At 50.2% G+C, this 16,979-nt stretch overlaps 1 protein-coding gene across 2 annotated transcripts; it reads left to right on the plus strand.

Moving 5' to 3' along the window:
* The first annotated feature begins 84 nt into the window (after positions 1-84).
* On the plus strand, positions 85-8,188 carry RRP36 (ribosomal RNA processing 36). 2 transcript variants are annotated; one of them, XM_004044047.5, is made up of 7 exons: positions 85-459; positions 3,656-3,803; positions 3,934-4,000; positions 4,706-4,810; positions 5,850-5,924; positions 6,032-6,149; positions 7,680-8,188. In XM_004044047.5, the coding sequence occupies exons 1-7, from the start codon at positions 348-350 to the stop codon at positions 7,814-7,816; spliced, it is 762 nt and encodes a 253-aa protein (XP_004044095.2). In that variant the 5' UTR covers positions 85-347; the 3' UTR covers positions 7,817-8,188. The 2 variants fall into 2 exon arrangements, with proteins under 2 accessions (XP_004044095.2, XP_055245645.1); XM_055389670.2 differs by lacking the exon at positions 5,850-5,924.
* Positions 8,189-16,979: the final 8,791 nt, after the last annotated feature.

A 16,979-nucleotide genomic window follows, 5' to 3' on the forward strand; every position in this document is an offset into this window, starting at 1 on the left:
GTTTTTGTGGAATACGGTGGAGAAGGCTGGAGTTTGCAGTGGGGGCAGGGTGCCGACAAGCACCCTGAGGTTCTGGCTTCTCAGCCAAGGGTATTAGGAAACCAAATGCCACCAAGGCCTGGTCCAAGCTTCTCGGGCGTGGAACCCAGCGCCCTGCGACTCGGGCAGAAGGTTGTGACAATGTCTCCAGAGCGGGCTATCCTTTGGGCCCGGCTCCCTGGCCCCCGGCCGCGCAGTTTTCTGCCCATTCGTCACCACGTTGAGACCGGGAACGCCGGAAGAGGCGGGGCAGGGGCTGCCGTGAGCGGAAGCGGCGCCATTCGTCTGCCGAGCGCTACTGCTAGCTGATGCCGGGAGCTAACTACCGCGCTGGGGCCCGACGTCCCCGCGGGGCCCGGGACCGCGAAGAGGACGGCGGGGGCCTGGAGCCCGCGGCCGTGGCCCGCGACCTATTGACGGGTGAGGGCATGGGGCAGGGCGGGCTGGGGAGGGGAAGGAGATTCCGAGGCGGGGCCCTGAGCCTGCAGAGACGGTGCCGGTAAGACTGCCAAGTTCTCTAAAAGGCAGACGCTACACTAGGGGTGCCCCCAGTGCAGTGGAAAGTGGGGGTGAGAGGAGATGCTTCCGGGATTAGGACATCCTGAGAAGTTTCTTCACGGCAGGATGAGGGTTTTCGGCAATGGGGAACGTCTGTGCGATAGCATGGAGGCAGGAAAAGGCATGCATGGCTGCTGAAGGCTTAGTAGGTCAGAATTCAGCAGATTCCGTAGACTTTGTTTTTTTAATTTTTTTTTTTTTTGAGACGGCGTCTCTCTCTGTCGCCAAGGCTGGAGTGCAGTGGTGCGATGTCGGCAAGCTCCGCCTCCCGGGTTCACGCCATTCTGCTGCCTCAGCCTCCAGAGCATCTGGGACTACAGGCGCCCGCCACCACGCCCGGCTAATTTTTTGTATTTTTAGTAGAGACGGGGGTCTCACCTTGTTAGCCAGGATGGTCTCGATCTCCTGACCTCGTGATCCGCCCGCCTCAGCCTCCCAAAGTGCTGGGATTCCAGGCGTGAGCCACTGCGCCCAGCCTGTTTTTTTAATTTTTTATATTTTTTATTTTTTTGAGACAAAGTCTCGCCCTGTAGCCCAGGCTGGAGTGTAGTTGCACCATGACGGCTCACTGCGGCCTCGAACTCCCGGGCCCAAGAGATCCTCCTACCTCAGCCTCTCGAGTAGCTGGGACTACAGGCGCGTCACCACGCCTGGACGTATGGGTTTATTTATTTATTTAATGTAGAGACAAGGTCTCACCTTTTTTTTTTTTTTTTGAGACGGAGTCTCGCTCTATTGCCCATGCTGGAGTGCAGTAGCGCAATCTCAGCTCACTGCAAGCTCCGCCTCCCGTGTTTACGCCATTCTCCTGCCTCAGCCTCCCGAGTAGCTGGGACTACAGGCGCCCGCCACCACGACCGGCTAATTTTTTGTATTTTTACTAGAGATGGGGTTTCACCGTGTTAGCCAGGATGGTCTCGATCTCCTGACCTCGTGATCCACCCGCCTCGGCCTCCCAAAGTGCTGGGATTACAGGCGTGAGCCACCTCGCCCAGCCAGGTCTCATCATGTTACCAGGTGCCAGGGCTGGTCTCCAGTTCCTGGGCTCAAGTGATCCACCTGCCTCAGCCTCCCAAGGATTACAGGATTACTGTACCCAGCAAATGCTGCAGGCTTTTTGTTAAGGCACAGTTCTAGCTGCTGGAGATAGTTGTGAATAAAGTAGTCAAACACTCCTATCCTGGCCGGGTGTGGTGGATCACACCTGTAATCCCAGCACCAGGGGAGACTGAAGCAGGAGGGTCGCTTGAGCCCAGGAGTTCAAGACCAGCCTGGTAAACATAATGAGACCCGCTTTTCTACTAAAAATAAAAAAATTTAGCCAGGGTGGTGGCGCACGTCTCTATTCCCAGCCACTGAGGAGGCTGAGGCATGAGGTTAGTTTGAGCCCAGGAGGTCGAGGCTGCAGTGAGCAGTGATTAGGCCACTGCACTCCAGCCTGGGCAACAGAGCAAGACCTTTTTTCAAAATAAATAAAATTTAAGTCCAGGTGTAGCTCATGCCTGTAATCCCAGCACTTTGGGAGGCCGAGGCCGGTGGATCACAAGGTCAGGAGATCAAGACCATCTGGGCCAACATGGTGAAACTCGTCCTTATTAAAAATACAATAATCAGCTGGACTTGGTGGTGCGTGCCTTAGTCCCAGCTACTCGGGAGGCTGAGGCAGGAGAATCACTTGAACCTGGGAGGCGGAGGTTGCAGTGAGCCGAGATCGCGCCACTGCACTCCAGCCTCGTGACAGAGTGAGTCCAGCTCAAAATAAATAAGTAAAATTTAAGGGAGACAAGTAAATTATTACATTAAAAGGCAATAAAACAGTGAATTGTAGACTAGAGAACTGGATTTTGTGGAATATGAATTGTAGCTCAATTTTTTTTAAGGTGATAGAGGATATGGAGAAAAAATAAAGCTTAGGAGAGGTTGCATTTTTTTTTTTTTTTTCCCGAGATGGAGTCTGGCTCTGTCGCCCAGGCTGGAGTGCAGTGACGTGATCTCGGCTCACTGCATCCTCTGCCTCCCAGGTTCAAGCTCTTCTCCCGCCTCAGCCTCCCAAGTAGCTGGGATTACAGGCACCTGCCATCATGCCCAGCTAATTTTTGTATTTCTGTAGAGACGGTGTCACCACGTTGACCAGGCTGGTCTTAAACTCCTGACCTCAGGTGATTGATCTGCCTCAGCCTCCCAAAGTGCTGGGATTACAGGCGTGAGCCACCACACCCGGACGAGGGGTCGCAATTTTAAATAACTTAGAGAAGACCTCTTTGGGAAGGTGATTTTGAATAAAGGCTTGAAGGAACTGAGGGAGGAGCTGTACCTATGTACAGTTTCTGGGGGAAGTGTACCAAGCAGAGGCAACATGTGCAGAGGAACTGAGGTGGGAATATGCTGCTAGGAGACACATTGAGAGGAGTGAGAAGGAGATGAGTAGAGTAGAGATATGACAGGGGCCAGGTCACTTGGGGGCTTGCAGGCCATTATTAAGGTATATGGCTTTTACTGTGAGCAAGATGGAAGCCATTGGGGACTTTTGCCTGTAGGAGTAACATGATCTGAAGTTTATGTGTGGGAGTGATAAGATCTGATTTTATTTTCGATGCCTCTCTCAGGCTGAATTGAGGTGCATAGCTTTGAGAGGAGTGAGGCTGGTGGTTGGGAGACTAGGAGGCTAGAGCACTGATTGAGGTGAGAGATGCTGAGCATGTGGACCAGGACACTAGCAATGGTAACTGAGCAAGGGAGGCAGATGCCCTTCTGGGGAAACCTGTGAATGAGTAAAAGAGAGAGTAAAAGAATGAGTAAAAGAGAAAAAGAAGGGACTATGGTTTGGTCCACCTTTGACCTTACATATACACCTTCCTTAGCAAGTTGAGGCCCCAGGTTGCTGAAATAGTTGGAGAGTTTAACACTATCACAGCCTCTACTGCCTAGGACTTCTAATAATGATTGGTCTGATGGGGTATTAGAAAGGATTAGCTAGCTAAGGAATGGGGATGGAAAGATGTCTTTTCTGCAGTGGGACATGCTGAGCTGAGTTGTATGTCCCTCCCCACTTCCACAGGCACATCTAACATGTCATTTGAGGAGCTGTTGGAATTGCAGAGCCAAGTGGGGACTAAGACCTACAAACAATTGGTAGCTGGAAACAGCCCTAAGAAACAAGGTTCTAGACCACCTATCCAAAATGCATGTGTTGCAGATAAGCACAGGTAAGCAAGGCTTGCCCTAGAAGTTGGAAGATAACTGGGACCTTGAATAGGTATGTTGTCTTGGGTGACAGGTGGGAAGCCTTTGACCAACACTGGAGTCCTCTTGACTTGGCTTTTAATTTCTCCATAGGCCTCTGGAAATGTCAGCCAAGATCCGAGTACCATTTTTACGTCAGGTTGTTCCCATTAGTAAAAAGGTAAGGAAGAAGGCCAGGCACTGTGGCTCACGCCTGTAATCCCAGCAGTTTGGGAGCCCGAGGTGGGCGATCACCTGAGATCAGGAGTTCCAAGACCAGCATGGCCAACATGGTGAAACCCTGTCTCTACTAAAAATACAAAAATTAGCTGGGCATGGTGGTGTGTGCCTGTAGTCCCAGCTGCTTGGAAAACTGAGGCACAAGAATCGCTTGAACCTGGGAGGTGGAGATTGCAGTGAGCCAGGATCATGCCACTGCCCTACAGCCTGTGGGACAGAGTAAGACTCTGTCTCAAAAAAAAAAAAAAAAAAAAATAGAGGCCGGGCGCAGTGGCTCACGTCTGTAATCCCAGCACTTTGGAAGGCCAAGGTGGGCGAATCACAAGGTCAGGAGATTGAGACCATCCTAGCTAACACGGTGAAACCCCGTCTCTACTAAAAATACAAAAAAAAATAGCCGGGCGTGGTGGCAGGTGCCTGTAGTCCTAGCTACTCAGGAGGCTGAGGCAGGAGAATGGTGTGAACTTGGGAGGCAGAGCTTGCAGTGAGCCGAGATTGCGCCACTGCACTCCAGCCTGGGCGACAGAGCGAGACTGTGTCTCAAAAAGCAAAAAAAAAGAAAGGTGAGGAAGAGACAGGAAGCACTTTTTCTCAGTGAAAGGAGATTGAACAGTTGTGTTTTATATTCTCTCTCTTCTCTCCAAAGGTAGCCCGGGACCCTCGCTTTGATGATCTGTCAGGGGAATATAATCCTGAGGTGTTTGACAAAACATACCAATTCTTGAATGACATCCGAGCGAAAGAGAAAGAGGTATACAGCTTGAGACTGGTTTCTGGGGAATTTTGTGGGGTGGAAAATGAGGGCACAGGTTAGAGAGTTGGGCAGGGAGAGTGGGAAGTATAGTGGTGGGCAGATTTAACTCTCTCCAATTCAGTTCATATTCAAATCCTGGCTCATCAGTTTACTAGCTGTGTGACTACTGGCATGTTACTTAATCTCTCTATGCTTTAGTTTTGTAATCATAAAAAAAATAATAATAATTACTGTCTTGGAGGCCGGGTGTGGTGGCTCACGCCTGTAAGTAATCCCAGCACTTGGGGAGACTGAGGTGAGCACATCATTTGAGGCCAGCAGTTCCAAGACCAGCCTGGCCAACATGGTGAAACCCCATCTCTACTAAAAATAGAAAAATTAGCCAAGTGTGGTGTTGCATGCCTATAGTCCCAGCTACTCAAGAGGCTGAGGCATGGGAATTGCTGGTGCCCTGGAGACAAAGGTTGCAGTGAGACAAGATCGTGTCACTGCACTCCAACCTGGGCGGCAGGGCAAGACTGTCTCCAAACAAACAAACAAACAGTTACTGTCTTGGTGTTATCAAGTTAATATATGTGAACTTCTGGCCGGGTGCGGTGGCTCACGCCTGTTATCCCACCACTTTGGGAGGCCGAGGCAGGTGGATCACGAGGTCAGGAGATTGGGACCATCCTGGCCAACATGGTGAAATTAGTCTCTACTAAAATACAAAAGGAGGAGATCAAGATCATCCTGGCCAACATGGTGAAATTTAGTCTCTACTAAAATGAAAAAAAAAAAATTAGCCAGGCGTGGTGGCACGTGCCTGTAGTCCCAGCTACTTGGGAGGCTGAGGCAGGGGAATTGCTTGAACCCAGGAGGCGGAGGTTGCAGTGAGCCAAGATCACACCACTGCACTCAAGCCTGTGACAGAGCAAGACTCTGTCTCAAAAAAAAAAATGTGTGTGTGTGTGAACTTCTTAGGATAATGCTCTACATAAAATTTCAGCTAACATTTGCAGAATGCTAACCATGATACTCATTTTCCAATGTGGAGCTTGTGAAAAAACAGTTGAAGAAGCACCGTTCAGGAGAGGAGCATGAGAAACTGCAGCAACTGCTTCAGCGAATGGTGAATGGGTAATAATTGTGGTGGGTAATGAAAGCAATTAAAGGTGGGAGATATTCCCAGATCTGAACAGATCCCTCCCATTCACCCATCTCATCTTTGCTCCTCAGGAGCAGCAAGAAATGGCACAGCAGGAACGAAAGCAACAGCAGGAGCTGCACCTGGCCCTGAAGCACGAACGTCGGGCTCAGGCCCAGCAGGGCCATCGGCCATACTTCCTGAAGAAATGTGAGTTGCGCACAACTGTCACTAACAGGGACAGGGGTGCAGGGGCCATGGTGGTAGAGTCTTGTGTTGGGGTGTCCCTGATCCCCTTTAAGGAAGGCATGAAGGCTGGATCCCATGGTAACTTGGAGGAAAGTAGAAATAGTAGGGAGTTGTTGTTTATAACCAGTCTTGTATCCCTAATTAGCTCATGGCAGGCATTGTCACCTTTATCTCTTGGTCTACACTCCCCACTTCCCAACCCCCCCCTCCCCCCCCCACAGAGTGAGTTTATCTGTTGGTCTACACTACACACACACACACACACACAGAGTCAGTTTTATCTCTTGGTCTACACACACACACACACACACACAATCAGTTTTATTTCTTGGTCTACACTGCACACACACACACGCACACACGCTGGGCCAGGCACATAGGTGTTCATAGTTGGTTGAATTGAGTAGTACTGAGATCATATAAAAAGTCAGCAGTTGGGCTGGGCACGGTGGCTCACGCGTATAATCCCAGCACTATGGGAGGCCAATGTGGGGGGGTCACGAGGTCAGGAGTTCGAGACCAGCCTGGGGGCCAACATGGTGAAACCCTGTCTCTACTAAAGATATAAAAAAATTAGCCGGGCGTGGTGGCGTGCACCTGTAATCCAGCTACTCAGGAGGCTGAGGCAGGAGGATCACTTGAGCCCGGGAAGGTGGAGGTTGCAGAAAGCCTAGATTGCACTGTTGTACTCCAGCCTGGGCAACAGGGTGAGACTCCATCTCACAGGAAAAACAAACAAACACAAAAAAGTCACCAGTTGGGCTGGGCGCAGTGCCTCACACCTGTAATTCCAACACTTTGGGAGGCCAAGGAGGGCAGATCACGAGGTCAGGAGTTCAAGACCAGCCTGGCAAACATGGTGAAACCCCATCTCTACTAAAAATACAAAAATTAGCTGGGTGTGGTGCTGTGCATCTGTAATCCCAGCTACTCAGGAGGCCGAGGCAGGAGAATCGCTTGAACCTGGGAGGCGGAGGTTGCAGTGAGCTGAAATCGTGCCACAGCACTCTAGCCTGGGTGACAGAGTGAGACTCCATCTCAAAAAAAAAAAAAAAAAAGTCACCTGTTGGCCAGGCGCAGTGGCTCACGCCTGTAATCCCAGCACTTTGGGAGGCTGAGGAGAGCGGATCACCTGAGGTCAGGAGTTCGAGACCAGCCTGGCCAACATGGCGTAACCCTGTCTCTACTAAAAATACAAAAAAATTAGCCAGATGTGGTGGTGCGCGCCTGTAATCCCAGCTACTCCGGAGGCTGAGGCAGGAGAATCACTTGAATCCAGAAGACGGAGGTTGCAGTGAGCCGAGATCGCGTCACTGCACTCCAGCCTGGGTAACAGAGCAGGACTCCGTCTCAGAGAAAAGATAGAGGGGCACCAGTAAGCTTTAAAGAACTCATGTATCCAGCATAATGGCTTGGAGTTACTGACCTGGTTTGGGGAAGAATAGGGGCTTCCTTCTTTGTTCACCAACTTTCATTCTCCCTGTCATTTAGCTGAGCAGCGCCAGTTGGCACTAGCTGAGAAGTTCAAGGAGCTGAAACGCAGCAAGAAATTGGAGAACTTCTTGAGTCGAAAGAGGCGACGAAATGCAGGCAAGGACAGGAGACATCTCCCTTTGAGCAAAGAGTAATAAGGAACTATCGTCTGCTCTGCCACTGCCCCAGGGAGACATGGATCTGTGAGGACAGATTTGGCCACAGCTGGTTTCCATTCAAGGGCAAGGATCACAGCTGCCCTTGAATCTCATTGCCTCAGAGAAGACTAGAGGGCTCTTGGACTATCCCTAGGGCTACACAAGAATAGTTCAGCCTTCTGCCATGACACACAAGCCTCAGCTTGAATCTGGTTCATTGTGTCCTCGTGTTCTTCTCTCATCCTTGCCTTCAACCAGGGATTCTGATACCGAAGAAGAGGGGCCAATGAAAACCATGGAGTCTGTTCGTGACTCCCAGGACTGGGACATTATGTAGGAGCCACTTCATAAACATTCTCTTTACTCATCTTTTTATTCTGTTTTTGTGGCCTTCTTTTTGTGTTCCCCCCCCCCGAAACAGTCTCGCTCTGTCACCCAGGCTAGAGTACGGTGGTGCAATCTCGCCTCACTACAACCTCCACCTCCCAGGTTCAAGTGATTCTTGTGCCTCAGCCTCCCGAGTAGCTGACATCCGCCACCAAGCCCAGCTAATTTCTTTCGTATTTTTAGTAGAGATAGAGTTTTGCCATGTTGGCTAGTTTGATCTTAAACTCTTGGCCTCAAGTGATCTGCCTGCCTCAGACTCCCAAAGTGCTGGGATTACAGGCGTGAGCCACCGTTCCCGGCCTTAAGGCCTCTGCTTTTACGTGGGATTTGTGGGTAGCCTAGAACTACTTTTTAGTGGGCCACATATTGGGATAGGCAATAAAGCCTAAGGCATCTACAACTGGGAAGTCAGATCAGAAACCCCTCCCACTTAAATCTGGGCCCCTCAAGGATGACAAGATCATTTAGTGGGTGAACCCATCCCACAACTCCCCTACTTGGCTTTGGTTTTGGATGCAAGGGATGTTAAGAGGTAGGGATATAAAGCTTCCATGGTAATATACAAGCACAGCTGGCCTTCAGTACTGTTTGGGACAAGAGTTTATAACCCATGTGGTCTGGAAAATCCTCAGGCTGATAACTTAGTTTAAAATGGTCTCAAGTGGGCTGGGCGTGGTGGCTCACACCTGTAATCCCAGCACTTTGGGAGGCCGAGGCAGGCGGATCACCTGAGGTCAGGAGTTCAAGACCAGCCTGGCCAACATGGTGAAACCCCATCTCTACTAAAAATACAAAAATTAGCTGGGCTTGGTGACATGTGCCTGTAATCCCAGCTATTCAGGAGGCTGAGGCAGGATAATCACTTGAGCCTGGGAGGTAGAGGTTGCAGTGAGCCAAGATCGCACCACTGCACTCCAGCCTGGGCAAAAAGAGTGAAATCACCCCCCCCCCCCCAAAAAAAATGGCCAGGCATGGTGGCTCACACCTGTAATCCCAGCACTTTGGGAGGCAGAGGCAGGTGGATCACAAGGTCAGGGGTTCGAGACCAGCCTGACCAACATTGTGAAACCCCGTCTCTACTAAAAATATAAAAATTAGCTGGGTGTGGTGGTGGGCGCCTGTAATCCCAGCTACTCAGGAGGCTGAGGCAGGATAATCACTTGAGCCTGGGAGGTAGAGGTTGCAGTGAGCCAAGATCGCACCACTGCACTCCAGCCTGGGCAAAAAGTGAAATCACCCCCCCCCCCCCCCCCAAAAAAATGGCCAGGCATGGTGGCTCACACCTGTAATCCCAGCACTTTGGGAGGCAGAGGCGGGTGGATCACGAGGTCAGGGGTTCGAGACCAGCCTGACCAACATGGTGAAACCCCGTCTCTACTAAAAATACAAAAATTAGCCAGGTGTGGTGGTGGGCGCCTGTAATCCCAGCTACTCAGGAGGCTGAGGCAGGATAATCACTTGAGCCTGGGAGGTAGAGGTTGCAGTGAGCCAAGATCGCACCACTGCACTCCAGCCTGGGCAAAAAGAGTGAAATCACCCCCCCCCCCCAAAAAAAAATGGCCAGGCATGGTGGCTCACACCTGTAATCCCAGCACTTTGGGAGGCAGAGGCGGGTGGATCACGAGGTCAGGGGTTCGAGACCAGCCTGACCAACATGGTGAAACCCCGTCTCTACTAAAAATACAAAAATTAGCCAGGTGTGGTGGTGGGCGCCTGTAATCCCAGCTACTCAGGAGGCTGAAGCAGGAGAATTGCTTGAACGCGGGAGGCGGAGGTTGCAGTGAACCGAGATCGCGCCACTGCACTCCAGCCTGGGCGACAGAGCGAGACTCCGTCTCAAAAAAAAAAAAAAAAGTCTCAAGTAGATAGTGTCTCCAGGGTCCTGGCAGAAGCAAATGTAATCCTTTCTTGAGGATTTTTTTTTTTTTTTTTTTTTTTTTTGAGATGGAGTCTTACTCTGTCGCCCAGACTGGAGTGCAGTGGCGCGATCTCGGCTCACTGCAACCTCCACCTCCCGGGTTCAAGCAATTCTGTGCCTCAGCATCCCGAGTAGCTGGGATTACTGGCAGCCGCTACCACACCCGGCTAATTTTTGTATTTTTAGTAGAGATGGGGTTTCACCATATTGGCCAGGTTGTTCTTGAACTCCTGACCTCGTGATCCACCCGCCTCAGCCTCCCAAAGTGCTGGGATTGCAGGCGTGAGCCACTGCACCCGGCCTCTTGAGGATTGTTCTTTAAACCCAGGCCTCCAGGAATTCTTTCAGTTAAAATTTCAAGGAATATGAACTTACAGTTAAAGCACACAAGGAAAGAAACCACCATGAGCAAGAGTCATTAGGAACAAAGGGTAACAGGATCAAACTGGCAAAAATTAAAATGTGAGAAGTATAAAATAAAAAATACAAAATGTCTTATGTTTAAAGAAAAAGTGTGACAAATGAATATCAAAAGGTACTAAACTGGTGTGATTAAAAAGTAAAACTTAAGGCTGGTCATGGTGGCTCACGCCTGTGTTCCCAGCACTTTGGGAGGCCGAAGCGGGTGGATCACGAGGTCAGGAGATGGAGACCATCCTGGCTAGCACAGTGAAACCCTATCTCTACTAAAAATACAAAAAATTAGCCAGGCATGGTGGCGGGTGCCTGTAGTCCCAGCTACTCTGGAGGCTGAGGCAGGAGGATGGCATGAACCTGGGAGGCAGAGCTTGCAGTGAGCTGAGATCGTGCCACTGCACTCCAGCCTGGGGAACAGAGCGAGACTCCATCTCAAAAAAAAAAAAAAAAGTAAAACTTAAAAAGAAAACCTTTTAAAAATGAAGAGTAGGGCCAGGCATGGTGGCTCGTGCCTGTAATCCCAGCACTTTGGGAGGCCGAGGTGGGTGGATCACCTGAGGTTGGGAGTTCGAGACTAGCCTGGCCAACATGGTGAAACCCCGTCTCTACTAAAAATACAAAAAATTAGCCGGGCGTGGTGGCGCATGCCTGTAATCCTAGCTACTTGGGAGGCTGAGGCAGGAGAATTGCTTGAACCTAGGAGGCGGAGGTTGCGGTGAGCCAAGATTGCGACACTGCACTCCAGCCTGGGCAACAAGAGTGATACTCCGCCTCAGAAAAAAAAAAGTACACTAGGAGAAGTTAGAAACTTTATGGTTAAGCAGCAGATTAGACTTCTCCCTAAAGGGAGAATGAACTGGAAATAGATCTGAAGTTACACAGAGAGAGCACTGACATACAGAGAAGTGGAAACTAAGGAAAAGAGGTTAAAAAACATGGAAGAGGCTGGGTGTAGTTGCTGACACCTGTAATCCCAACTTTCTGGGAGGCATAGAGAGGACTGCTTGAGGTCCTCAGTTGGGGACCAGCCTGGGCAACATAAGGAGACCTTGTCTCTATAAAAGAAAATTAAAAAATCAGACATGTGGCACATGCCTATAGTCCTAGCTTCTCTGGAGGCTGAGGCTGGAGGATTGCTTGAGCCCGGGAACTTGAGGTTGCAGTGAGCTGTGATGGCATCACTGCACTCCAGCCTGGGTGACAGAGCAAGATCCTGTCTATAAAACATAACAAAATGAAGATAAATGTGAGACTTGACAATCAAAATTTCAGGAAAGAATATTTCAAAGAGGCTGGGCATTTTCTAGAATTTTTTTGAGATGGGGTCTCCCTCTGTCGCCCAAGCTGGAGTGCAGTGGCACGATCTTGGCTCACTGTAACCTCTTCCTCCCAGGTTCAAGCTATTCTTCTGCCTCAGCTCCCTGAGCAGCTGGTATTTCAGGTGTATGCCACCACACCTGGCCAATTTTTTTTTTTTGTAGGGATGGGGTTTCACCGTGTTGGCCAGCTGGTCTCAGACTCCTGACCTCAAGTAATCCACCCGCCTAGGCCTCCCAAAGTGATAGGTTTACAGGTGTGAGCCACCGCACCTGACCTAGTTTTTTTTTAAGGCTAGATAAATCATAAGCCAGGAACATTTGAAAGTCTATCCAGCCTGGGCAACATGGTGAAACTGCATCTCTACAAAGAATACTCAGGCGGCTGAGGCAGGAGGATCACTTGAGCCTGGGAGGTCGAGGCAGTGAGCCGTGATTGTGCCACCCGTACTCCAACCTGGGTGAGACAGCAAGACCCTTTCTTAAAAGAAAGAATGCCTACCTTAAAAGCAGCTCTATGCCCCCAGTTAGGAGACTGAGGTGGGACAATCACTTGAGACTAGGAGTTCAAAGCTGTAGTATGCAGTGATTGCGCTTGTGAACAGCCACTGCACTGCAGCCTAGGTAACACAGTGAGATCCTGTATCTAAAAAAAGGCAGCTCTTGGGCCGGGCACGGTGGCTCACACCTGTAATCCCAGCACTTTGGGAGGCCAAGGAGGGCGGATCATGAGGTCAGGAGATCAAGACCATCATGGCTAACACGGTGAAACCCCATCTCTACTAAAAATGCAAAAAATTAGCCGGACATGGTGGCACGTGCCTGTAGTCCCAGCTACTCAGGAGGCTGAGGCAGGAGAATCACTTGAACCTGGGAGGCAGAGGTTGCAGTGAGCTGAGATCGTGCCACTGCACTCCAGCCTGGGCAACATAGTGAGACTCCATCTCAAAAAAAAAAAAAAAAAAAGAAAAAGGTAGCTCTAATGAAAAGGAAGAGAAGTAGAATCAGAAGTTAGGACATCTATTGCTTGATGCTTCTGGGATGGGTAAGATGTAGTTCTGGTGATAGAAGTTGAAGCTGCAGCATAATGGGAGATGAAAGAGAAACTGCTCTTCTGGTGATTTTAACCCTAGGGATGTAGCTACTGGGACAGGAGGAAGTGAGGGACCCAGTGCTGCAGGGTCCCTATTGTCACATATGTCAATCCTACTTTAAAGTCAAATAATGGATTCTGGCTGATAAAGCCTATCAGAATTATGGTGTTGATACGAAAGTGTCACATAGCCACCAAAATGTGTTCTCTACTTTCTTGCTTTGCTCTGATTAGCTAAGTCTTGGTCACATGGCTTTATAGCACTGGGAAAACCAGGATCTGGTCTTTTATAGGGTAGGAGGTGAGCCCTATCTTTTGTGTAGATTTGTGGCGGGGAGTTTCCCAAGCATGGGAAATGGGCTCAGATGATGTGGTTATAAAATGTGAATGTCCATTAAAAGGCAGTCAGTGTTGGCTACTCTAAGCCTTCAAATTGTTGCTTTTCCCCTTCAACAGGGACCAAGGGGAGATACTGGAAACCTCTGAGCTTCAGCTGTTGGTTTTTGGGTTTTGTTTTTGTTTTATTGAGATACAGTTCACTTAACTATACAGTTCACCCATTTAAAGTATAGTGGTTTTTAGTAAATTTACAGAATTGTGCAACTATTACAATTTTGGAACATTTTTAAACCTCCCCCCAAAAAAACCCCTATGCCCTTTAGCAGTCATCCTCAGTCTCCTCAGCCCTAGGCAACCACTCATCTACTTTCTGTCTTTATAGATTTGCCTATTTGGGACATTTCATATAAATGGAATCTGTATGTGGTCTTTGCTTGGTTTTGTTTTTGGGGTGGTGGGGGCTGACTACTTAGTCTTGACAAGCCAAGGTCCCAACCCAGCTGTAGAAATATAAGGAGTCACGGCTGTGAGGATGGCCTCACAATGGGCTCAGGGTAGTGAACTTCTGTCCCCTGAGTTATCTCAGAAATGAGGCCAACTCTCTGCCCTCTAGAATGGATGGCCCTGAGGGAGAGAAAGGTTCATGTCCTTCCTGGCTGGTGACAGAAGGCTGGACTGTGCCTGAAATCAAAGCTTCTCACCTGGATTTGGGCAAATCAAGCAGGCCCGAGTCTCAGGGTGGGGTGAGATGTGTGCTGAAGAGGGCAACACAGGAGCTGCACTGCAGATGGCGACATGCAGGGTTTCAAGGCCAAAGCTGGTGTGTTCTTCCCTTAAGAATTGCTGTAGGCTAGGTGAGGTGGCTCACACCTGTAATCTCAGCACTTTGGGAGGCCGAGGTGGGCGGATCACCTGAGGTCGGGAGTTCGAAACCAGCCTGACCAACATGGAGCAACCCCGTCTCTACTAAAAATACAAAATTAGCCGGGCGTGGTGGCGCATGCCTGTAATCCCAGCTACTCGGGAGGCTGAGGCAGGAGAATTGCTTGAACCCTGGAGGTAGAGGTTGCAGTGAGCGGAGATCACACCATTGCACTCCAGCCTGGGCAACAAAAGCGAAACTCCATCTAAAAAAAAAAAAAAGGCCGGGTGCAGTGGTTCATGCCTGTAATGCCAGTGCTTTGGGAGGCCGAGGTGGCTGGATCACCTGAGGTCAGGAGTTTGAGACCAGCCTGACCAATATGGTGAAACCCTGTCTCTACTAACAATACAAAAATTAGTTGGGCGTGGTGGCGGGCGCCTGTAATCCCAGCTACTTGGGAGGCTGAGGCAGAAGAATCAATTGAAACTGGGAGGTGGAGGTTGCAGTGAGCCGAGGTCGTGCCACTGCATTCTAGCCTGGGTGACAGAGCAAGGCTCTGTCTAAAAAAAAAAAAAAAAAAAAATTATTGCTGGAGACTTTTTCCATCGCAGATGAGCAGGAAGGTACCCCATGGGAGACTGGCAAGGTGACTGAGTAGGATGCCCAGGGGCTGATGAGGGCAGTAAGTTCAAGGCATAGCCTACAGCTCAGCCCATGGAGGAGGCCTCGGGACAGTAGCAGAACGGGGCTGTAGTGCAAGTAAATCCTATCGTCTGACCCTATATGCACTGCATGCTGGCCTGACTACTGGACCCCACAGCAGGAAGCTTCTTTGAGTTTCTGGTGGAGAAGGATAATCTTATAAAAAGCAAGAAAGTCCAGAGAAGGGCAGAAAGCTCTGGCACTTGAGAGTGAGCACAAGAATATTGGGCCTGGGCCAATAAAAGCCTATAATCTCTGGTACCAAGGTGAAGAGGCACTAAGTGACCAGCTGCAGCAACCCCAGTGTGCCTGGGCCCACTGTGCTGGGCCCCCAGCCTGCTGCTGCTGCCTGTCTGGACTTTGCCCCAAAAGGCAGCTGTCGCTTAGCAGGCTGGCCTCTGCTGTGAGAGCTACCGACACCATGGGACCAATACTGCAAAGCAAGCGCTAGGGAGCCCCTCTGCTCTCTGTATTATAGCCTCATCCTAAGCAGCCTGACTCTCCCACAAGCCATGGCCTTTTTTCCCCCTAGACTCCAAATCTCAGTCCTGGTGGCACTCAGTTCTCTCTGTCTGGCTTCTGTGCCCTCCTTTACCACCTGACTCTTCCTCATCCCCCTTCCCCCTCCTTCCATAGCTTTTTCTGTCACCTCTGGGCTACGAGCCTCAGGATGCCTGGGTCATCCCTCCTTTCCTCCTCCCCAGTAGCCCTGCCAAGACACAGAGCTGCACCTTTGGCACAGGATCCCCTGGCCTGACCTGAGCTGCCCTGCTTCAGCAGGGGTGGTGCCAATGGAGCCAATTATAGTAGCACAAGCAAACCTCCCCAACAGCAGCAGGGTAGAGGCTCACCTATGGGGGTAGTTAGGGGTAGGAGTTTTTGCCTTTCTGAAATAGAGAGAGGGTCTCTGTCACCTAGGCAGGAGTGCAGTGGGTATTCACAGGCACGATCCCACTACTGATCAATCAGCATGGGAGTTTTGAGCTGCTCTCTTTCTGACCTGGGCCAGTTCACTCATTTATTTATTTATTTATTTTTGAGACGGAGTCTTGCTCTGTTGCCAGGCTGGAGTGCAGTGGAGCGATCTCGGCTCACTGCAACCTCCACCTGCTGGGTTCAAACAATTCTCCTGCCTCAGCCTCCCAAGTAGCTGGGACTACAGGTGTGCACCACCACACCTGGCTAATTTTTGTATTTTTAGTAGAGATGGGGTTTTACCATGTTGGCCAGGATGGTCTCAATCTCTTGACCTCGTGATCCGCCCACCTCAACCTCCCAAAGTGCTGGGATTACAGACGTGAGCCACCACGCCCAGCCGCCAGTTCACCCCTTCTTAGGCAACCTGGGATCCCCTGCTCCTGGGAGTTCACCATATTGTTGCTGAACTTGGTGCAGATACCCGAATGGCAGAGCACACTGCAGCCCAGAACTCCTGGGCTCAAGCGATCCTCCTACCTCAGCTTCCCGAGTAGCTGGGACTAAAGGTGCATATAGCGCCGTGCCCGCAGGGGTAGGAGTTTTTCTTTCTTTCTTTTTTTTTTCTTGTTCTTCCAAATCCCTTGTTTTGAGAATCAAGGGGTAGGAGTTTGATGACAGCATGTGCAGCTCTGCAGGGACAGAGAAGGGGTGGAGGCAGAGGAGGGGAAGAAAGGGGCAAAACGGAGGAGCTTGTGGAAGTAAGAACTGTGCTAGAACAGTTCTTTCTGGGCCTATGCCATCAGATAGAATACACATTCAGGTTGCTGGGTGCCTGCAGTGGCCACAGGGGTCACTGACCTCACCTTCATCATGTCAGTCTTACTTAGGGAAGGCACCAAGGAACCACATTCACTGTTGGCAATGGTGGCCAAAATAAAGACTCACTGGCAATGCCTTCATTCACCACGTCAAATGCTTCCATACCTGTTACTTGTCACAGTCCCACAGTGACTGGGCCAGTTCCACAAACGAGGAGAATTAAACCCTGCTCGATAATCTGCCCAAGTTACAAACCATCTGGTGAGTGGCCAAGTTGGGCTTGGATCTCCAGCCTGCCAGATGAAAGCACTTCTGACCACACACCCTCTGAGAAGGGGCTGAGTGCCATCATCCTGCCTGGTCCTCTCAATCTCTCTGTCTAGAGGGGG

The sequence above is a fragment of the Gorilla gorilla genome, chromosome 5 (genome assembly GCF_029281585.2).
Source record: "Gorilla gorilla gorilla isolate KB3781 chromosome 5, NHGRI_mGorGor1-v2.1_pri, whole genome shotgun sequence".
NCBI classification, from domain to species: domain Eukaryota; kingdom Metazoa; phylum Chordata; class Mammalia; order Primates; family Hominidae; genus Gorilla; species Gorilla gorilla.